The 24,797-nt window shown below is 38.7% G+C and overlaps 2 protein-coding genes across 12 annotated transcripts in view; one reads left to right on the top strand and one right to left on the bottom strand.

Moving 5' to 3' along the window:
• Positions 1-24,797, top strand: part of LOC126278659 (zinc transporter 6-A-like) — a 471,888-nt gene that overhangs the window by 122,016 nt on the left and 325,075 nt on the right. The window lies entirely within an intron of this gene.
• Positions 11,762-24,797, bottom strand: part of LOC126278657 (centromere/kinetochore protein zw10 homolog) — a 186,273-nt gene continuing 173,237 nt past the window's right edge. For both annotated transcript variants that reach the window (XM_049978872.1, XM_049978873.1), the window contains one exon: positions 11,762-12,107. In XM_049978872.1, the coding sequence (XP_049834829.1) occupies positions 11,892-12,107 (216 nt within the window). In that variant the 3' untranslated portion in view covers positions 11,762-11,891. The remainder of the gene's footprint in view (positions 12,108-24,797) is intronic.

Below are 24,797 nucleotides of genomic sequence, written 5' to 3'. Positions count from 1 at the left end.
GAGGTATTTACATGGACCATATCTTACAGCAGTAATTTGCTGCAATATCTTTGCTGTCCACATTTCTGCAGTGTGGCGTCAATACAGTCAATTCTCTGGTTTGGCTAGACAGTATTGCTGATGTCACAGGCAGCTGCAGCATTTCATTATGTGGCAACACATAATGAAGTTGTAATATTTCATTGCTAAAAGCACAGTGTCTGAAGAAATAGCTATATCAATTGGGAAAAGAATAATAGTACACCACAAAAAAGGAGAAACATTGTGAACAGTGTGAAAAAGTTCAGAATACAGAATTGTGCTGTGTGTCGGTAATAAAGTGGTATTGCGGGTTCCAGACCAGATGAGAGGAAACACAGATTACCACATACCATCCCACTGATGATGCCTTAAAGTAATAAAAAGGTGAAAAGTGTCTGGGAAAAATTAATTTGCAGTAAGAAAATGCAGTTTTATTTACAAAACAAGTATTTCTGCACTTGCTGTGGAGGATGGCCAAACAAACAAACTTGTTATCAATAAAGAGTTTCAGAGTGGAGTCATATTAGCTACACAGCTGGCTGAAAAGGGCTCTGTGCCGCTGCAGTGTGCCATCTCAATCAGAGGTGGAGTGAAAGATTTTTTTTTTTTTTTTTTTTTTACATGTCTGAAGCAGGAATTGAACTGATTGTGTAAACAGTGATATGTGCTGCTCAACAAAAATAAAGTATAAATAAAAGTACCAATAACATGAAGCAAAGGATAGTTTCCACTCACCATAAAGATGACCCATTGAGTTGTGGACAGGCACAACAAAAAGACCATTACATATTATAGCTTTCAGCCAAAGTCGTGGGGGCGAAGCAACCTGCAGGAAATGTGGAAAGCAGCCCATGAAGCTGGGACTGGCTGTCCATCTCCAGCAGTCTGTGTTAACTGCTTTGGAAGCCACATAGTCTGAAGCTGAGATTGCCCTGTTGTTGCAGAGGAACTAAAAGTGAGCAAGTGGATATCCTTCGCAGAAGCCAAAAAGGAATATAAGGTGATGAAGCGCCCCTCCCCCCCCCCCCCCCCCCATGTCTTTACCACCTCTAATGCTTCTCTGGCACAGACTCTGTTCCTAAGGTCAACTCTTTGATGCAGATGACGTCCAGCGAACTACTATCCACCACCAGCACCTGTACTTGCATGTGTACACGCAAGGCAAAGGGAGTAAGGATTAAGCAACTGTCACAGAAAAGACTAGCAATAGTTCCGTAGTGAGCATCAAGAGGGCACTCTGTAAGCAAAATGCCTCTCAACATCCCCTGTCCCCCTCATCCTCAGATGGGTAGTGTGCAGAATCACAATGTTCAGGTCAAAAGCTGCATCGAGTGCCATCAGTGTCATTCTTTCACATCTGACTGCTGAGAAGACATCACAGAGTTAGGTGCCTCAGATCCAGGCAGCCCCTTCAGCCCCCTGCTCTACAAGTTCTTCACCTGCCCAGTACAACGATAGGGGTAAATTAAAACCATGCCAATGAAATGGCTCCTGTACTTCAGTGGAACTTGCAGGGATTCAGGATGCCTATGGAGGAACTTTGTCTACTATCTCAGGGTTGACCACTGTGTCTGTCACTGCAGGAGACTAATTTTAATCGGCCATACACCTCTGTGGTATGAGACTATGTACTCCACAAAAAGGATGACCTTAGTGGAGAGAAAACTAGAGGAGAACTAGGTATTTTCATCTGTACTGACTACTACTCCTCGCCTCTCTCCCATACAGCAAATTTACAAGCTGTTGCATTATCAGTGCACATGCGTCTTCTGTTGATAATATGTTCCCTGTATCTGCCTCCACATAAATCGCTCAACAAAGAGGCTCTCAACGACCTTTTTACACAGCTCCCCCACCCCATTGTGTTATTTCGATGCACATAATGGTCTTTGGGGCTCTGCAACTACCTGCCCCAGGAGTAGAGCAACTGAGAGGTTTCTCCTGTCAGCAAATGCATGTTTGTTAAATATGGAACATAACATGCACTTCTGCACTGGAACTGGGCCATTCTCTGCCATCTATCTCTCACTTTTCTCCTGTCCTTGCTCACCTTGCTCAATGGGAAGTGATTGATGACTTGCATGGAAGTGATCACTTTCTGATCTGGTTTGACCTACCAGATGGGCTGGAACCCAAAAGGAAACCATTTCGATGGGTGCTCAGTAGAGCAGACTGGATGCTTTACAATCGGCTAGCCCAGTTTGAACATCATGTGAATGTTCACAATAGGTGGATCATATTACCAAAATGATCCGCTGCACCGCTGAAGCATCCATTCCACAGTGCACAGGACAATTGAAGAGGCACCCTGTTCCTTGGTAGAGTGACAAATGCTGCTCTGCAATCAGGACTAGGCATGCAGCCCTGCATGCAGCCAACTGCCGAGAATCTCATGGCCTTGTGGGTGGTGAGTGTAAAATTATTTGAGAGAGCAAGAAGAGGTCATGGCAACAGTTACTGAGCATCATTAATCATTCCACGAAGAGTTCTGTTGTATGGGAGACCATTAGGAGAATTTCTGAGAGAGCAGGAGGGGTGTTTCATAGCTGCTGTAATGGCGAAAAGCACTCTTCAAACTAGGCCATGAGACATTGCCCAAACTATAGCAGTCTATTTTGTTGCCACATTTACTTCAACTGCCAGTCAGGATCCGGGTTGCTACAGAGCAGTTACTGAGAGGAGCAATTTGGACTTCGGGTCCACCACCGATGAAGATTATAGCTGCCCATTTTCCATATGGGAGCTGGATTCTGCAGTGTCTGCATCTCGAGCACATCCCCTGGTCATGACAGAATCAGTTACAGTATGCTATGTCACATCACTTGGCGAAATGAAGATATCCTTCTCGCACTTTTAGTGCCATTTGGGTGTCAGATCACTTTCCCAACTCATGGCATGAGTCAGTTGTAATTCCACTTTTAAAACCTGGGAAATACTGTACCTGCCCTAGTAATTATCATAGTGCTGCCCTCACTAGCTGCATGAAAAAGACCTTGGAGCAGATGGTCAACCACCGCCTTGTCTGGATCTTAGAATTCAGGCAATTTCTTGGTTGCTTTCAGTGTGGGTTCAGGAGGTATCATTCCATTTCTGATAACCTGCCCCTACTGGAGGCAGCTATACAACAGGCTTTCCTGCATCGGCCTCATATTCTGTGATCAGGTCTGGAGAATATGGCGGCCAATTGAGGGCCATGCCAGTGGCCTCTGGGTACTCCAGAGCCCTGCTTCTCCAGGACATTACACACTCTGTCGCTTCGATGGCTTCGAGCTCTGTCTGGCATGAACCACACCTTTTCAAAATCAGGGTCAGTCTGGATAAAGGAGATGAAAAACATCTTCCAAAAGTTTCGCGTACTATTCGGTAGTCACTGTGCCATCAAGGAATATCGCACTGATTATTTCGTGACTGGACATTGCACACCACACAGTCACCCATTGAGGGTGAAGAGACTTCTTGACCACGAATGCAGAGTCTCAGTTCCCCAATTGCGCCAATCCAAATGAAAGTGGGCTTTGTCTCTAAACCAAACCATACAGCACACACTATTTCCATCAAGCCCCACGGCCAACCATGCAGTTTGAACATCCTATCGCAAACCGTTCAGAAGTTACAACAATTTTATTTCATTTAGTTCAATAAATGTCACCCTGTATGAATGCAATTTATATGGCCACTGTATTGCCAGACAGCATTGTTGGAATGTACTGCAGGCAATGTGCAATTTTTATGGGGCATGTAAATGTACATTAACTTGTTTCACCAGTGGTTGGAGGCACTCGACCCATTGTTCTCCACTCTGATGTCAAGCCTCATTCGACATGATTTTTCTTAGTACTCTCATGCTCCATTTTTGAATCTGACTATACTAGGCATCCATGTTGCAGAGTTTGGCCATTTAGGGCAGCCTGTTTTAACTCAGTGTTGAACTTGAGCAGTTGTGTTGAGGGAAAGGTTGTAATTATTACTTTCAAGTTACTAGGGGCAGAGTGGCTAGTTCTTCATGCACAATTCTTTCTGAGGAGGGTGGTATTTAATGATGCTAAAGCATTGGTGAGATTGAGAAAATGGTTACGTTACCTCAAGTAACCAGCAGTGTTTAATGAAGTCTTAATTGCTTGTAGGGAATTATGCACGGATTTAGTGTGAAATTTGACATGTGCAATGAGTAATATAACATTTTACAAGTGTCGTCAACTTTTTTCTAGGAGAGGGAAGAAATTGTCTGATTGCTGCCTTTAAATTTTAATTAAAAAGGCTGTATCTTTATCTACTTCAGTTTTTGCCATAACATCAGAATTTTAGAACTGTTTCACTTACACAATGGGATTCTGGGTGGGGGGATAACAATGAGTATTGGCTATTAGTGGGAAGTGGGGAGACAATTTAAAAAGGTGACTTTAAGGAAGGAGTGGTAGAAATAAGGGTGAGAAAATTGATACTTCATAGTGCTTCTTAAATGTTTTATTGGAAATTCATTGTGCTTTGACTTGTGCTGATTTTTATGTGATTATACTTCTGTAGTTGGTATACACGTTGGCAAATTTAATGTCTTATGCAATTTGTTGCATGTGAAAAGCTGACAGTCTTTCATTCAAACCCAGTTTGATAGCAGCCCCACTTGAAGTTATGTTCTGCTTCAGATTTTGTCATAAGTTATGAAGAAAATTCACATTGGCTAGTCAAAAGACAAGTTTTTGAAGTCTGATATTGAATTTGTCTGCATCTGCAATTTAAGCTATGATTGACATTAGAATATGTACTATTCAGTAAGTATTTTACATGCTAGATACTTGTTCATATTTCATGAATACATGAAGGAACCTGCATCTGTTATGTATTGCTTGAGTCTGGAGAACCAGAACAGCAGCACTACCAGAACTAGATAGTGTTGGCAAGAACTGACACAATCATTGGAATTATAGTACTGCAAAAACTGTACAATATTTAAATAAGAAAAGTTTGCAGGCATTGGGGCTGTTTTAGTTTTGTTGTGCAGTGTATAGACTTATGTTCAGAATCCAGTCACTTGCAGGATTAATCCAAACAAATGTTCTGTGCCTGAAGATTGATGAAATAAGTGAAGCTTGTTTTATTAAACTCTTCATGTGTTAATGCTGCTTTGTATTGGTATTGTTTGTAGAAATGTTAAGAGTTGAAACACAGCAAATGCCATAGCAAACTGAATCACATAGGCATAACTGGTGCATTTGTCATTACCATCACCTTGGTATTACATTCATATTTCTTCCTTTCTTTATGAGGCGTGTTGGAGAGAAACTTCTTCGAAGTAGCCCTGTGGTTACTTGAAATCTTAAGTCCACCTCAAGACATATTACAAAACACTAGTGATATAGCATGTGTAATAGAGGTGAAAAATATATTACTATTTGCACTTAATGGATATTAAGCAAAGAATTTGGTGGTGTGCCACCTCAGATTTTTCTGGTTTGACAAACCCCATTTTCTGTTGACTTTGGATATTGTGGGTGAGTCAGAGTAATGCATGATTTGGTCACTCATTTAATGTTGCAAAACTTGGTTAATTACAGATTAAAGTGTCAGCTTTTGGTTCTATAGTCTCTTTTGCTCTTTGATTGTGAATATTCTTGTGGCTTTCCTTGGTTGGAGACAGTATTTGAGAAAAGCGTAAGTGGTGCATGATTACTGGTTTTATTTGCATTTGACATGGAGACTGAGTGTGATTTTAGTTGTTCAGCACTGCAGTGTCCTGAGTATTTAGAAATCCTCAGGTATATAGGTGAAGATAGGGGTATCTGACTGCTTACTGCAGATGTAATTTGACACAGGATTTTTTATTCATTTTAAATAGTTTCAAAATTACTTAACCTTTAAGTTTTTAATTTTAAATTTTGTGTGCTGGAGTTAACCTGAATCTTAAATCTCTCAGAATCCACTGTAGAAGTAATTTAACTCGTGCAAAGGGACAGAAGTGATCTTCGAAGTTTAGCTTCTAATTAGTGTAAATAAATTGGTTTCAAATGGCAGGCTGGGTTGCTTCTTGTTCCGGCTTCATTGTTTTCCATCATTTGCCACTTGCATAAGAAAAGATTTGACTTTGTATCCTACAATTTTTGGCAAGGACTATGCTTTGGTAAACTTCTCCACTTAAGATACAATTAAGATGTTCATAAACAGTGCTGCAAGTTTATGAAAGTGAAACCAAATAATCTGCATTTTGGATTAGCAGTTTGTCAAATCGAACACATTAAAGAATGGTTTCAAAATAATAGTTGCCAATAGGTTTCATATCCCTTCAAGGTTTGTGTATTATCAATACATTACTTGTAAGACAGTAGTAATTACAGCTTGATTATTTTTGTAGAAATCATAAAAGTAAACATTGAGACAATATTAGGCAGCTAACATTACCATGAGGCCACTGGTGACCACAGCAGTGTTACATATGGGCCCCACCAGCAGCCACACCACACCATGCTCCAGCCTGATAGTGAATCAGCCATCACTGTGTGGCAGTCAGTGTGCTAGAAGAAGGGAGTCATAAATAGCAGACAACCGTTTCAACAATGTGTAATTGTACTGTACTGGATATGAGCAGTGTCAGCCCAATAGTGATCAAAAGGTGCACGAAGCATTTGAAGTACAGTGCTTGATAGAATTGTGATGGAATTCAGAATGGAAGAAACATTAAATCAAAATTTAGTGACTCACAGAGTAATGCAGTATATTAAGTTAGCTATGCACTTATAAATTGGTGTTATGTACATAGTATCCAAACCTTATTTACAGAATTAGCATTGTATAGAAGTAATGTATTTGTGTTGTACATTTCATTGTTGAATAAAGTGGATCTTCTTCAAAATTAAATATCACTTGATTCCCCTATATTTCATGTAGCATGTAATGGTTTACATGGAAGTGAAATTTCATCCTTCCATGTGATTCATTGAAATGAAGACAGTATCCACATCAAGATCTTGGAACATGTAATATTATGATAGTACTCTTGTCTCTGCTTTTTTGTGGAGGTGGTGTCAGTGGCATTGAGAAAAATTGCCATATATTTCTTAAAAAGGCTCTGCACATGAAAATTGCATGTTGATACTGTCTAATTCAAATTTCATAAACTGATCATATTTTGTTTCTTGATGCCTCAGGTAGGTTGTAATCCCTGTCTTATGTAATGTAAAATTTATTTGTATGGGAGTTACCTTTTGGAAATTATTGGGAACAAAAATATATTAAATATTGTTTTAAAAAATGTTGAAATACACAAATACAATACTCCAATGTGTGTACTTGCTGAGAGAAAGTACACATTACAGAAAACAGCCATTTCATCTGTTGGTATGTCACAGCTCCATCTCCTGCAATTCAATTTCTCCAGCTTGTGTTTGCTGTCTTGCTCGTGTTTAAAGGTCTGTAACAGCTATCTAGTAGCTTAAGTCTCTGTCTAGTTAAGTCGTTTCAGGACTTAATACCTTGCAAAAAATTCTTGATTGAACTCCCCAGATTACACTGTTTGACTCAGTATTCTAGATGCAGCTGTGAAGATATTTCTGTAGTATCAAAGTTTCTTTCAATACCTCCACTATGGAAAAATTGGTACACTTCGTCATTAATAAATTTCTCAACGTTTTGCTGTACTTTGATGTATTTGTACTGAAAATGATTTCCTGGAGGGCACAATCCATGGACATCTTCAAATTTCCCCCTCTTGTTTGCACTTATGTCATTACTGCCTCACACCTACTTGCTTCTGTACATGACCTACTCACTCCAATTTAGTGATACTTGAACTGCTTTGAAAGCTTTTGCATTTCTCTCAAATAATTGCCCTCCGAGGTGGGCAATATACAAAATTAAATTTGTTCTGAGAACTCATGGTCAGTCTGCAGTGTTTTAAGTGAATACATAAAGATGATACAGCAGAAACAAAACTAATTTCAACTGGTATGGAGCCCCTTTAGGCATCAGGTCAAGGTATTCGTGTTGAAAGTATCTGAATTTTATGTGTTACTTTCTCTAAACAGCATATTCTCACAAACTCATGGTTTCATCAGCATGAAGACTCCCAAACACTTGGTGAAAAATTGTTTATTAAAAATGAGTGGCAAATGTCAGGTAAGCACACCTTTCCCAAAAGATTTTATGCTAGAATGTTACCAAAAATTTCAAGCCTTGGATAAAAATGTCTTAATTCGAATATTGCTAGTAACTGCAGTATACATTACACATTTGATGGGAGAGCCATCATACTGCCAAAATTATGGGGCTTCAGTCCTAGTGTTGTGCAAATTGTATTTGTACATAGTGCAGTTAGTGACAAAATGTATATTCACAACATTGTAGCTATGAACTGCCAAAACAGGATATACTTTTGATGAGAATACTGTAAGAAAGATTTTACACCAATGGACTGACCAGTCAGTATGACAAATACTCCATAACACACATACTTGATTACACTGTCAGAGGTAAAAAAAGATGAAAGTTGTTAATAACAGTATGGTAAATGCATACAGTTCACGCAGTATGCACATTTGAGGCAAACTCGTTGGTCACAATTCTCATTGAATCATTATTCTACTAATAGTTCTGACCAGTACTCAAAGGGGGTTCAGAATACACTAGGGAAGTCTTTGGTGCAGCCACATTGAAGGAAAAAAATTGCCACTGAACTGGAAATTCATAAGCAGTTGAATGTTTAAAAAGTGGTCTGTACGACTTAAGTTACTGTCTGAAGGTACTGTACTAGAACTGCAATAAATTTCACAAATTTTTTGTATGGACAAAAGTATGCATGTTGCACAATGCTGTCCAGTTTGGCTTCTTGATGGAATTACACATGTTCAGGAACTAGTTGTACCATTTGTCATGTAGTGGCTCTCAATGAGTTAACAAAGTTTTTTCTTGTACATTTGGCTACATTACTTGTCTAGGAAGACTTTATATCCCCTTGTGGAGGAAAATGCAGAAATGTTGACTTGGTAGCCACAGCAGAAGCTGGCACCATGATGGTAAAAAGTCTGGTGAAGTATCCATCACTTAGCAATTGATGTTAACCACTAAGAGAAAATGGAGAAGCATTAAAGTGTAGATACCAAATCTTTCCATTAATAATACAGGGTAATCCAAAATGAATGGGACAAAGTATTCCTGCAACTATAGCAATGACTTTATTTCAGAGATACACATGTATACAGATTACTCTCATGTCTGAAAGAACAGAAACCACACATACAAGTAATTGATTCACTTTGGTGGGTAATGTGTACAAAACTTCCAGTGCAAATGCACAATCATTTGACCTCTAGCAGGAATCTCAACATTAACAAGCATGGAGGACTGCAGATAAATGGTACTAGGTGTGGATCAGGTGGGAAGAATGCCAAGATAGTCCATGCATTTGAGAAGCTGTCTCTAGATGGTGTAGTGGTTATTGCAACTGTCTAGTAGATAGGAGATCCATGGTTTGAGTCCATCTGTAAACCTTTTCATTCATTGCTGCCAGTTTGCATAAGTCTTGATGCAGCTGATACAGATCCTCCCCTCCAACTTGTATGATCTCAGAGTTAAGGTTGGCAATAATGGAAAGTCACTGTTTCACCATTGGTGTTAATACAATACACAAAGATAAATAATTGTTCAAAGATATGAAAAGGATAGACAATATTGTCATTATTCCATCCTGGATTTTTCTGGTGTTTGATTTTGTTCAATGACTTTTTTGGCCAAGTTAAGTGGCACTACTAGAATCAACATTTCACTTGGTGACTTGAGGAGTAAAGAAGCATTTGGGTAGGCAATATCCATATGCCAGTCAGACAAGAATGTGATCCTCCCTAACTTTAGACTGCATAACCTCTTGTGTAGTTTCTTCAACAGACATTTACTCTTGCTTTCAATATCCTGTTTTATAAATATCCAGTATATTACTGTGACTTTCATGGAATTGAACAAATACTTTAGGTCTAAAAGATTTCCTAATTTTTAGAGATGGCTTTGAGTATTTCAAACAAAAGGTGGGCATTTTTAGTGACAGCAAAGTATGAGGCTCTGTTTTCTCATTGAAGAACTGCGCAACAGGATGCATTTTCCACTATTTGATGTAAGTTGAAGTACAAGGGTTTTCTAACACTGCATGATTTAATGTATCTTTCAAAGTGAATTTAATTATACGCTAGTTTGCAGCAACAACTGGGGATGGTAATTGTACTGAACATATATTTGCTCTATCCTGGTCTTATTCACTAGAAGTAAATGTTTGGCTTCCAATGAGGTGCAAGCAGTCACTGATTTACATGCCCTTCTGTTGTCACATCGGAAATATGTTTTGCTCTAAGTATGTGGAATGTTACTCCACAACTACTAATTATTTACTACAACTAAGCCAAACCTCTGTGTGACCAGACCAATGACCACATTAAGTCAGAAGTCAAAGCTATCAATGTGTTGACTGCCATGTAGTCACAGCAGCCTCATGGCAGTTGACGTGTGTGCTGTGCAACTGATCCATTTGTGAGAAAGTAGTGATAATTTCTCTAGCTTCTTGGACATGCATTATCTACCATGCCTGGTAATAATAATAATCCTAATCACCAGCAATAAGATCATAAACTTGTAACAGTATTTTATGATGGATACAAAAGGACATGATTTATGAATGGATGAAGCAAATTGTTTTTGTGTGATATTTATTTTTCATGATGTCTGTTCCAAAAAACTAATTTCCCCTTGGTTCTTCAAAGAGTTTAATTTTCACACAATGGCCTCACATCTGCCATCACTGAAGCAAACTGAATACCTATCCTCCCATTTTATCTATAGTCAGGGTGTCATCTGTGTGCCCCCATGAAATTGACTTTGATTAACATAAAATAACTCCTGCTTGATGTACACACTTTTTTGGTCCAGCCCTAACTTCTTGCTGCTCACAAAGTAAATCAATGCAAAATGAGCAGATACAACCATGAAGATTATGGTAAACTTCGTAATGCATCGTGGTTAGCTAATGGAAGCAGTACTTTTGTTGTATATATAAAGAGTATGATTATTAATTTACAGATTTATTGTATACTACAAATGACTTAGAGTATTACTGACCAAATTTTTGAAAGTTCACTTCTGAGCCCTGGTTGCACGATTTCAGCTTTTTCTGTAAGTGTTGAAAGTTAAAGACAGATGGGACTGCTATGGATGAAAGACACCTCTGATTTGTGTTGTACATGTATTTCTTTTCAAAGTGATTTTTTTAAAGAGTTTGTTCAGTTTCACATTTGCTGCCCACCTCTACATGAGCTGTTATTTCAGTTCTTACAACTGAATGCTAAACAAATTGTAAAGAAAAATTAAATGATTCACCAAATAAAGCAGTCCACTTTCCAGATACACAAATAATAGACTGGGTTCTCTCAATGTTCTGACCACTGTCAATAGGGATCCTGAGTTAATCTTCGGTGCTACAGGGAGCGCTGTAACACGTTTGCTAATCATTCTCTGAAATTTAAACTTCTTAGTAGTATCTCTTCCAGTGAGAAATTAAGGCATAGTGATTGATATCACAGGAGGCATTGTTCACTATGTGGAAATAAGACTGGAGCCAGCTTCTTAATTTTATGTTCTTATGAGCTCAGTTTCAGGATGTGGGACTGTCCCATGGCGAGATATTGTTACTTACCTTCCCTCCCAGGCTTTAGCCATCTATGACTGGTTGGTTCAGTTCTCACATGCCTAATTCAAATTAAAGCAGTCAAAATGAAAATTATAAAAATATATATTTTAATTAATTGCCCTCTGTATATACAGTAAAATTAGTCTACAAAGTCCTTTAAATTTCAAATTCTGCACCATATACTTCTTGCAACTCCTCTGCATCTGGAAGAATATCACTTTATATGTGCAAGTACAGCAGATCTCCTGTCAGTATTTTGGAAGAGTGCTCGTATCAACTTTTTCACTTCTGCTGGTGCAAAGTAATGAGCTAATGGACCTTTTCCATCACACCATCTAGCTTCTATACCCTTCAAGTTCTCTCCCAGGACAATAGCAAGTTCTTGAAAACGCAGCCACAGCTTCACATACCTAACAACTTCCTTTGGGTCCTGTCCAAAGAAGAGAGCACAATACACAAAATTAGAAATTTTAAACTACTACCAATCCATCATTACAATTGCAACTGCCCAAACAAATTTTACTCATAAGGCACAGTGAAGTGAATATTATAGCAATATAACAAAAATAATCAGCAGCATTTGATTTGGAATGCGGGCAGCTCTCTTATGTATTGGATAGTAACTTATTTGGAAATATGATATACATAACACTTGGTTTTTATTTTTTTCTCGTCTCCAGAAAATTAATCCAAAATAGTGACAAAGGGCTCTGGGCATACTGCCCCTCAGTAGTTCCACAACATTTGACAGCTCTTTCAGATTACACAACTTACATGGCCAAACTATACCAAGGTGTGGATAATGTTAGCTTTTAGCTGACCTAGTAGGGCTATGCAGGAAGTACGCTTTAAAACTCAACCTTTGTATTACTTCTCTATGTGATAACCATTCCGATTTATGCATTTCACATCACTTCAGAAATTTACAAATTCCCTCTGCATATAATTCTGCCAGCTAAGAGCTTGAACCCAATGAGCAAAGAACTTTAGGTAACATAATTCTTTAGTCACAGTCTCATTCAACACACTATGACAAATCTGCAGGAAGTTGTCTTACAGCTGAGACATTGTTAAACACCATTTTCATCAATCTTTTTGAGTACAGTGGACAGCTACTTCCGTAAACACAGCGAACAGTTCTCGTACTGATGTGCAACACCTTACCTCATAACATTTGTTTTATACACAGAAATTCTGAAATGTGTGTCAAAAGCTTTACGATGTTTTGCCAGTAAAGGGAGAGTTACAGAATGTCTTTCACATTTGGCAAGATTTTTCAATCACTTCCTCACATCATTAACATTCAGGCACAGATTGTAGTTTGACAACTGTCTGCTATAGAACATTAACTGATAGTATTTGAAGAGTTGAAAAGTGAAGTATAAAGGTTACTCTTGACCAGACTGTTACTCTGTGATATGTACTTACTTCCTTTCTGTGGCAAGGAAGTTACACTCAGGTTGCATGGTACTATTTTGTTAAGATATAACATCCAAAAGTGCAATTACGAGATGATCAATATTTCTCTACTCAAGAGTTTTGTCTTTGTACTTTCTTGTTCCATGTACCTTGAAAATTTACTTAAACAGTTACAGATAACAAAATAATTTCTTCGGTGAGAAACTTTCAGATATTCTAAAATGAAGACATTATATATTACAGAAAAACGAAATAAAGAGCCATTCTGGTCAATTAAGGAATTGTGCAGCTGAAGATTCTTTATCAAAAATATCTTTACAATATTTCATTGTTTATAAGTACGAGGGTAATCCCAAAAGTAAGGTCTCCTATTATTTTGTAAGTACATAGACCTGTTTATTTCTACAATGGTTTACACCAGTTTACATCTGAGCAAGGTGGTGCAGTGGTTAGACACTGGACTCGCATTCGGGAGGACTACGGATCAATCCCGCATCCGGCCATCCTGATTTAGGTTTTCCGTGATTTCCCTAAATCGCTCCAGGCAAATGCCGGGATGGTTCCTCTGAAAGGGCACGGCCGACTTCCTTCCCTAATCCGATGAGACCGATGACCACGCTATCTGGTCTCCTTCCCCAAACCAACCAATCAGTTTACAGTTTGAACATTAGCTACTTTTCGACATAATCACCATTTCTGTTGATGCATTTTTGTAGACGCTGTGGCAGTTTTTGTATGCCCATATCATACCAGATCACCACCATGCTGTTTAGAAAGTTAATGAACCTCTTCTTTCACCTCGTCATCAGAGCTGAATCGCTGGGACCACAATTAATGCTGACAAGCTACTGTGAGACACTGAAAAAACTCAAATGGGCTCTTCAGAACTGGAGAAGAGGAATGTTGAGCAAGAGCGTACACATTCTCCATGACAATGCTCGCCCATACATAGTTTGGCAAACGGTTGCAACAGTTTCAGTGGAAAATAATCACCCACCCACCCAATGTCTTGACTTGGTGTTCAGTGACTATCACCTGTTCCCTAAGATAAAAGAACATTTGGCCGGAAAGCGATTCAGCTCCGACGACGAGGTGAAAGAAGAGGTTCATAACTTTCCGAACAGCATGGCGGTGAGCTGGTATGACGTGGGAATACCTAAACTGCCACAGCATCTACAAAAATGCATCGACAGAAATGGTGATTATGTTGAAAAATAGCTAAATGTTCAAGCTGTAAACTGATGTAAACCATTGTAAAAATAAACAGGTCTATGTTCTTATAAAAAAAAAAGGAGACCTTACTTTTTGGGTTACTCTTGTATTAATGAGGAGGGCATAAACAAAACTGAAATTCGGGAGAGAAATGCCATTTTATTGATCCAAAATTTATGAATAGCAAAGTGCAGTATTTGCCAATTCTGACTTATTTCATTCTCACGCTGTCAGTCATCATGTGCTGGGCACAGTGTATGCTCCCTTAGCAGATAATGGAACTACCTGAAAGCACTCCTTGTTTCTCAAGTACTGACAGACTAAGCAGCATAACAAACAACATCAAATTTATTATGCTGATGGTAATTGGAAATGTGCTGTTGCCTGTTTGAGAATGACATGAGATGGGAACTGATCACAGTGGATTTCCAAATAAAGAGATAATCAATAGTGGGAAAATGATAAACGATCTATCAGGTGAAGGTGTATCCTATTTGTTTAGGAAGATGTGTTTCTGAAATAAATTCAGAATATTACATGTTACATTCAAGAAATATTACATTTTCTGGGGGTCTAGTGCAAGCTGGAATGTGATTTTCATCAGTCATTTTATTGGCTACCAATGGGATCTGCCACCCACCGCAGAGCCTCGTCTGGTGGCGAAACATCACTAAATGTGTTAAATGGATGTAAATGTTAATTCTGGATTAAAAGTTTGTTGAAGAATTGATGTCCAAATCTTTGACATACACAAGCAGAAAAGTAACGGAGAATTCAGAAAATCAGCAGGGTATATCTGTGACCTGCAAGTATGAATGGAAGTATTCGAAACAAAAGCTGAGAAGCTGTCGCATAATTTAGCCAAGTGTTCTGAAGATGATATACAGTCACAGAAAACCCATCAGCATACTAGAACACATATTTAACAAGATACATTTTCTACTTATATCTAATGCAGAGATACATTTTTATGATAATGGAAATGATAAAGGATAACCCTATTGTTAAGGGCGCGTTGGCTTTACATTTTACTGTTGAACATTTTATTTGCTTAGTGTATGTGGAGTTACACTTTTCAGTACCTGTTATTGAGAGTATAGGAACAAAATTATAGTCTCTCTTTTTTTCACAATTCATTCTGTTATGTTTAACTACTTGTTATCTGCACATGCATAATGAGAATAGCTTGAAATATCAAGAGATGAACACTAAAAATCATGCACTTGAGATACTCACCTCATATAAACTAAACCAAAAACTATAACGACTTATGACAACACTGCTTTAACATGTTTAGGAGAAGATTCCTGAAATGACTTTCAGACTATTTCCTTACCATTCCAATCTAGAATAGTGTGTGGAAGACATGAACATCTGAATCTTTATGTGCAAGTTCCAATTTCTCTTAATTTATATTTGGCATTCAAAGGAGAAAGTTGGCAATTGTAATTTTGTGAAAATATTGCATGGCAACAAGAACGCCTTTGTCAGTGCAACTTTGCTTATCATACCTTTGACCCCCCTCATCCATTTTATGATAATACAACATGAGCTGCCATTCCTTGAACTTTTTCGGTGGCCTCCATCGAACCTACCTGGTAAATACAAATGCAGTGTAGGCAATCTTTTTAGTAGGTTTGTTGCATCAATCACTGATCTTTAAATTTTACTCATGCAAATAGTCTGTCCAACTCTTTTTGTGATTCATTTTGATCTTCTTATACCTTTACTAGACGGTAACGACAGCATTGTGAGCAAATACCTAAGACCATTGCTCAGGTTGTCTCCTAAATTTTTTACACACTTACTTTAAGAAAGGTGGAGGGGACGGTTATAACACTTCCTTGGTAAAACCATACACTGACTTGTTTCTCCATTTATGAAACACAGTGAATGAGTAAGTGAATGTCAATCAACTGTAGGTGAATAGTTGCCTACCTTCATTTGTTTAAAGGCACATTATCTGGTTTCACATTTCACTGTTGAAAATTTTATCCACTTTTCTATATGACACTACATGTTTCAGTATAGGAACAAAAAGGTAGATTAAAAAAATGGTCAGTCATTTTAATTATTTACATTTCATTCTGTCATAAATTAAGTTTAATCATTTGTTATGTGCTCATATGTAATACACCATTAGAGTAATGTTCATCAGAAATTTTTGAAGTATTAGAGGTGATCATGAAAACTAAAGTACTTGAGATTCTCAGCTCACATAAATATAAAGTAATAAAATAAACACTTGTTTTGCTAACACGACAACATTGGAAATATCTCAGGAAACTACACAAGTTTGACTATGATAATTATCTTTTGACATTCATCAATGTTTGCTCCATTCGCATCCACTTCTCTGTTGCAAATCTTCTGCAATCTTTTTCACACTGAGAAGTTCAATTTTTTTCTGAATACATTGAATGTTGGAGTTATATGGAATAACTTCTCAGTACTGGAAATATAACTTTCAGGTGCAGAAGCAGACCTATTGTAACACATTTCAGATTTCTTTTTTGCAGTATGGTTTTACATAGTATTAAGTTCACAAATGTTACCATAGCTTAGGTAGAATTTTCTTGTCATTAGGATGAGTGGAAGGCTTTCTATGCAGTCCACCTATCTGATGGTGGATACTCTTCTTTGTTGCCTCATAACTAATGATTTACGTGAATTTTCCCAAATCGGAAACATTGCTTTTGGTACAGCTTCCCAATGCTTGCTGGGTACTTTTGTGTTTCCCTGTCTCAACAGACCTCTTCATAAGAGTGCAGTGTGAAGTCCTGCCAAAAGGCAGTACAATGCAGATTAAAGGTAAATCGTCAATGATGGGCAGAACCATTAATGCTAGTATGTTACATTCCATTTTATTCCTATTTGATATAAGAGCAGGAAAGAATCCAAATACAGTTTCCAATGTTACAAACCCAAGCGGACAACTGCTGAATGAGCATCACTGAGTGCAGCTCTTTATTTCATGAACCTGTTGAAGCTTCATGCACTCTTGAAACACTTTTATAGGTGGTTATGCAGCAGAATTGGTAGAAAGCAGCTTTTGTTCTGGCAGGGTTTTTATCTTTACTGCCTAAATTTTCATAAATTTAGCACACTGATGACTCAGAACATTATAAACACCTGCCTAATAGTATATTGGTTCACCTTTGGAATGCATTAAAGCAGAGGTTGTGCATGGAATGGATTAGACGTCCTTGGTAGGTTTCAGGAGATATGTGCCATCAGATGCGTATACACAGGTCACATAGCTCTCATAAATTGTGTGTTGGTGGTTTGTAGGCACAGAACTGGCACTTGATAGTGTCTTAGATGAGTTCCAATATTCTGATCAAAGTGATTTTGCTGGCTGAGACATTAACATTACTACACTTTCATGCAGTAATTTTGCTGGAAGTTGCCACTGACATAGGGATAGGTAACAAGTGTGAAGGGATGCAGGCTGTCCACAGTAAAGTCTGTGTACTCCATAGCTGTCATGGTGCCTCTGATGATTACCCAAGATCCTGTGGAAGCCCAGGTGAATGCATTCAAAGCGCAATACGAGTATTGCGCTCACCACCCTGCATCTGTAGGAGGTGCATGTTTCGAGCAGCCATTAGCCTGTCTGATGGCCTACCTGGACACAAACATAAACTTGTTAAAACCAGAAACATGAGTCTTCAACCAGGAGACATGTTTACATTGATTCACAGTCCAATCTCTATCCCATGTCCACTTGCAGTCTTAACGACATTGGAACAGGGTAACAGCCACCAGCTTTCCCATTTATGAGATGCTTGTTCCCAGGCACTGGGCCATAATAATCTGCCCTTTGCCAAAATTGCTTATGTCAATCAAATTCTTCATTTATGGCCCCTGTTGTCACTACAATGATTCTCCTTTCATCTCTGCTCCACCTATGTACTTACTGCTTCACATACCCACAACACAACCAAGTGACAGTAAATCTTGCACTGGGCAATGCTAATAATGCTTTGGCTCATCAGTGAGTGTTTTGCACTTCCTCAAATGTGACTCTCATACCATCTACAGTGGTGTAAAGTATCTATTCTGGATAGGTGACTGAATACGAATTTTCATATAATTCCTCTGCTGTTGGAGGATGGTCTTGTGGCTAATCCAAAATGGCCATGTAGAAGGTGCTTTGAATACATCGAAACAGTTACAAACCACATGGCTGGATGCAAAAAACACAAGGTAGAACTAAGTACAACATTAATACACATGCTGTGAGGCATGCCACAGCATGTTCTGCACATCTGATGCTCATTCCAGAGATATTCTTACTGTATGGAAATGCCTTCAGAATGTAATATCCCGTCTTTTTTGGGGACTAATGCTGCCATGTGTGAATATTGCTGAACCACCAGTTTATGGGTGCAAAACACACACCATTAACAGAAGGAAAGTCTAGGAGAAGCTGAAATCAGGGATGATCAGTGTTTGAGGTCCTGAGAAATGTAGGTGCAAGGCAAGGTAATACTGACACAATGATTTGTCTTTAGAGGATAGGTTGGATAACACAAAACAACATTAAGCACTTGCAGATCTTGAGAAAGTTTTGACAATGTTGCCTGGAATACACTCTTTGGCAAGGAGAAAATGAGGGAACAATAGGTTATTTAAAACTTGTACACAAACCAGACTGCAATTGTAAGAGGAAAGGGAGGCAGTAGTTGAGAAGGGATACTTATCTTACACCCAGGTTATTTAATCTATACATTGAGCAAGCAGTCAAGGAAACTAAGGAAAAATTTGGAAAGGAATTAAAGTTTAGGGAAAAAAATAAAAACATCAAGATTTGAAGATGACATTGTAATTCTGTAAGAGACTACAAAGGACTTAGAAGATCATCTCTGTGACAATGGTCAAATTAGAGAGGATACAAAATGCAGAATGCCAATAGCAAGGAAAGCATTTCTGAAAAAGATTACTACTAACAAGTAATATAAATTTTAGTGTTGGGATGTCTTCCCTGAAAGCATTTGTCCAGAGTGGTATCTCGCACATAAGTCTAATAAACAAGACACACAAGAAGTTAATAAGTTTGTGAAATGAAGAGCTACAAAAGAATGCTACAGATTATTTGATTGGATTGCATAAATAATGAAGAGGCACTGAGTTAAATTGGAAGAGAAGAAATGTATGGCACAACTTGACTAACAGGTGGATATAGATTGCAGAGATAAGAGGGACTTGTACAGTGTAGACTAGCACAGAACATTGTTACTGTACCAGAATGGCATATATGAGGGTTGGGACTTTAATAGTGGCAACTATTTATTTACAGCTCGTACAAAATAGATACGGGTTTCTAAGTTTCTCTGACCTTCAAAGTCGTAGGTTGTGTTCCAAAAATGAACAGCATAGAGATAGAAGTGATGACACATTCTCCAGGACCTGACCATCATTTTGCAGGACAATGCTCAAGCACATACAGTGCAAGTTGTTACTGATTTGTTTGACTGATGGGGCTGCTAAGTGCTATACCACCTACTGCACTCCCATGACCTAAGCCCTCATTAAGTTCAACTCGATTTCTAAACTGAAGGAAACACTTCACAGCATTCACTTCAGAAATGCTACAAATTCGTGTGCAATAGACCGCGCCACTCGAACTGTCAACACAACTGGCACTGCTAATGAGTATCCTACGACTTCCACATTGCTGGCGACCGGTTATACACAATGCTGGTGACTACTTTGAAGCTCAGTAAAACTTTGAAACGTATCTACTTTGTACGAACTGTAAATAAATCGTTGCCACTATTAAAGTTCCAAACCGCATATTTTTGTGTTCTCCAGTAGCATCAAAAACTAAATAAAAATAATAACTTACAGGAATAGTTTACCCCAAATTGATTTTTGCGACACAAGAAGTCAACTCGAAGAATCCTATCCATTTAGAGTAAAAAAATTTCACTCGCTGTCCGACTGCCTTATCATGTATTAATATCACATAGCAGTTATTTTCAAAGTGGGTTAGGCAATGTCTAAGAAGCTCAGACAACTGATATTCCATTCATCAGCCATGGAGACCAATTTCAGAGATGTTTTTTGTTTCACTTACTGTGTCAACAACAGCCACCACCCAGTTTTCACCTTGGGTGACACCTCTCTCACTAACATAATCTAGGATATCAGTGGACTGTACACCTTGCCACTCTTCTTGCCTGGCTGTACTATGTTTGGGACTCTGGCACATTCCATTAACCTATAGTCCCTCCTCTCATCACTTATCTATAATGGTTTGTACTAGCAGATCAGTTCCATTCCATCAGTTTCAGACGTACATTGAACACTTGTGGCATGCTGTTACTGAAGACATGTAGCAGTTCTGGTTTGAAGTTGGTGATATGCACAGCATACTATGCTCACTCTGTAAATGTTCCAATGTATGGGTCTTGCTCCTGTCTCATTTATGTTGTGTACCAGGCAGAATAGTTTTAATTTCAATTTGCATTTTTCAGTGCTATGTCAAGTTCATCTTGCAGTAAGCCTATCACATCTTCCATCTACCATCATCAAATTCAAATTCCTCTTCCCATTCCATAAAGTGTCTTTCTTTCCTTTTGTACAGTCTTTCAGTATGTTCCTTCAACATTTCAGTCTTCCCTTCTTGGCTTAGAACTGGCTTACCATCTGAGCTCTTCATATTCATACAGCTGTTGCTCTTTCCTTAAAAGATTATTAATTTTCCTGTATATTACATCCATTTTCCAACAGTCACACAAGCTTCTGTGGCTTCTTAGCCATTCCTGCTAAGCCATTTCACATTTTCTGTCAATCTCATTTTTTAGACACCTAGTCTCTTTTGTCTGTTCATTTGCTGCGTTCTTGTATTTTCTCCTTTTGTCAATTAATATCTTGTGTGATAATCAAAAATTTCGACTGAATCTTGCCTATTTACAGGGTCGCCACAAGTTTCCCCAAGTGAAATTCCCTGATTTCCAGACAAGTTTTAGCATTTTTCCCTGACAAATTTTGAGATCTCAAGGATAAGTAAAGACATAATTTGACAAAAAAATAAGGACTTCTGTATTTCTAAACGTGTGAACAAAATCTCAAGTACTAACATCAAAATCTTTTGTCATGAACTGTTTCTAGATGGAGAAAGCAAGCCAAATGGTATACATGTTTCATTAACACCACTGACATTATTTCAATAAAACAAAACACATGTGGTGACAAAAATAAGCATTTAGTTGGAGTCACAAGGCAGATTTAAGATACCTTCACTGCTTCCAGAAATAACCTCAGAAAAAAGTAGGCCTCTTGAAAGAAATGTATAAGGTAGAGAAGAGTTGTGTAAACCAACACTACAGGTGACAGGTAATAAGATGTTGGTTCTACTCTGTTATGCCTATTATTCTACACGTATTGTGTGATTTTTACTTCAATAAATACACGAGTACATAGCGTACAAACTGCCAGCGACTGCCACAATTTTCTTCTTCTCACTGTCCGTACTTTCTAATAGATAAACTACTTTCAAAGTGGTAGAATAAATAACATCTCTGTAAAATGGCACACTACAATTTACTTTTGGTGAGACAGTCACAATTCCTGAAATCCATCGTCCGTGGCCTCTGGCCTGCCGAGGAGCACCACAGTCCCAGGTCCATAGATAAATCATGAAAATCCACCGCATTACGCCAAACGCAGACAGACCTGGCCTTCAGGCCAGATCCGTTGGAGATACCCACAGAAATGGCTGCGGTTTTGGCCCATCACAGACGTCCACTCATGTGGCCAGCTATTCATGTGTCACATGCACCATGTTGATGAAATGAGACTACGTTTATCACCCACACAACAGATAGCTTGCACAAATACTTTGAGAGTCAATACCAATGAGGATAGGTAGCAACTCACCGTAAAGATGATCACTGAGCCACAGACAGGCACATAGGAAAGACAATCACAAGCTCACAACTAAACTTTTGACTATTGCCTTCCTCAGAGAACGATAGTGCACACACAATCACTCAGACACAACTCATGCACACATACCTGTTGTCTCCGGCTGCTGCGTCAACAATCTCTGAGAATCAGGTCCAAACAAATCACTCTTCCTGCCTCGCTGCATCAGCAGCTGCTAGGCGAGCAGCAAGTACTGCCTGCAAGCTGCGGGGAGGGATGGGAAGGGGAGAAGCAGTAAGAATGAGAGAGTAGGGAAATAGTGTACGTATTCAGCCAGGTCCAACGAACGATGTCAGTAAACAAACAATTTTCATACTATGGAGACAAAAAACAAGATTTTCCCAATGGTTTGTTTCCCCCCCCCCCCCCCCCCCCCCCCAAATTTCCCTGATATGTTTGAAATTCTCTGACATCCTCTGATTTTCCAGAACTTGAGGCAATCCCAATTTTTCCTCTGTTGCCTTCACTCTTTTCTGCTCTGGAAGCTACTTCTCCTTCTTCTATAGTATTCATTACTCCTATTACAGTCAGCTGTTGTCTAGTAGTCTTTTTGAAGCTATCAACAATTACAGGCTTTTTCAATTCATTCAGGTCCCATCTCCTTTCCATCGTACCTTTCTGCAATGTCTTCAGTTTTAATTTACAGTTCATAATCAACAAATTATGGTCAGTGTCTGCATTTGCTTCTGCAAATTTTTTTCAGTCGAAAAACTGGTTTCAAAATCACTCTTACGGTATACTACTATATAAAGACAAGACAATGTTTAATGTTGTTACCAAATCTCAAAAAAAGTTAATGACCAATTTACTTCAAATTTTTACACAATGCTCTAATAAACACTCTTATGAACATAGACTATATATTTTCAATAAATATACACACACTAAAGGAAAAAAATGATGTAGCACCATGAAGGAGTTGTGCAAAGTGGTCACAAACTGACATACATACAGGCATCAATGGAAAATGTAAAACTGTAAACTTTGGTGATCTGTGTAAGAACGTGTGACACTACAGTGCAATTTCACCATGCAGCTGGTGATGATAGTAAGCACAGGACACATTGATTCTACAGCGTAAAGTCTTCATGAACTTCATTCTGTGTACTCAGTTGGACAGTAACTAGACCTCAAAGATAGGTGCATGAACAGTATATGCACATGTCAGCATTTGAGAAGGTGTAGTAGGGCTTAAAGAAGCCTGCTGGAGTAATTGGCAACCCACTCGACATTTGAATATGAGTGGTGCCACTATTCATTGATGCTGGCTGGAATGGGCGAGCCATGGCTGAACACAGCCTCAAGAAGGAAGTGGTCGACCTAGAGAAATGACAGCTGACAACCGGGCAATCATGAGAGAGACAGCCAGGGCCCTAGATTCATCATTATCATTGATCTGACATGCAACTGGTGCCTCAGTGATCATAGGGCCATTAATAGGTGACTCACAGAAAGGGGGCTGAATTCACGGTGCCCCTTGCATTGAATAACATTGATCTTTGTACACCAACAAGTCCATTAACAGTAGTGTTGGGCACACCTGGCTCGGAATTTCATTGACTGGAGTAGAACTGTCTTCAGTGGTGAGACCCGCTTTGAACCGATGACCAATGAAGATATGCCTGGAGACAATCTTGAAAGTGGTGGGATATCAATCTGACTGTCACCTGCCATATGGCCTGACAACCAGGTGTTATAGCATGGGGTGCCATTTCAATTTCCTGGCAGCACCCATTTTGTTGTCATCCACAGCACCCTTACAGCATAGCAGTACATTGCCGATATTCTATGTCCCGTTTTGTTGCCCATCCTGGGCTAACATTTCTGCAAGACAATGCCTGCCTGCACATGTTTGACAAACCCTACCTTGGCCAGCAGGATCACCTTATCTGTCCCCCAATCAAGAACAATTAGGCAGGGGCCTCTAACCAGCTTGGCACAGTATCCCTCAGGAGGGCATCCAACAACTATATCGATCAATGTCAAGCAGAATAACTGCTTGCATAAGGGCCAGATGTGGACCAACAGATTACTGACTTGCTCAATTTGTGAAGCTCTCACTCTTGACTAAACCATCCAATTTTTCTGAAATCGTAATAATTTTTTTGTCTGTACATGTACATCACATCTGTAGATTACTGTCTCATTTGGGTAATTTCTTTGTGATGTTGATTTTTTTTTTTTTTTTTTTTTTTTTTTTTTTTGTCTTAGATCATATGTACGAGGGCTAATCAGAAAGTAGGGAACGTTTTGGCATTAAAAAAAGTGCAAGCTTCATCTCCCAGTACCTACTGCAACCTACATTCTTCTGAATCTGTTTAGTGTATTCATCTCTTGGTCTCCCTCTATGATTTTTATCCTCCACGCTGCCCTTCAATACTATATTGGTGATCCCTTGATGCCTCAGAATATGCCCTACCAACCGATTCCTCTTCTAGTCAAGTCGTGCCACAAATTTCTCTTCTCTCCAATTCTATTCATTACCACCTCATTAGTTATGTGATCTACCCATCTAATCTTCAGCATTCTTCAAAACTCTTAAAACTCTCAGAGG

This window comes from Schistocerca gregaria, chromosome 6, assembly GCF_023897955.1.
Source record: "Schistocerca gregaria isolate iqSchGreg1 chromosome 6, iqSchGreg1.2, whole genome shotgun sequence".
NCBI classification, from domain to species: domain Eukaryota; kingdom Metazoa; phylum Arthropoda; class Insecta; order Orthoptera; family Acrididae; genus Schistocerca; species Schistocerca gregaria.
Note: the sequence above shows the minus strand (reverse complement) of the source record. Positions and strands in the feature narration are given on the sequence as shown.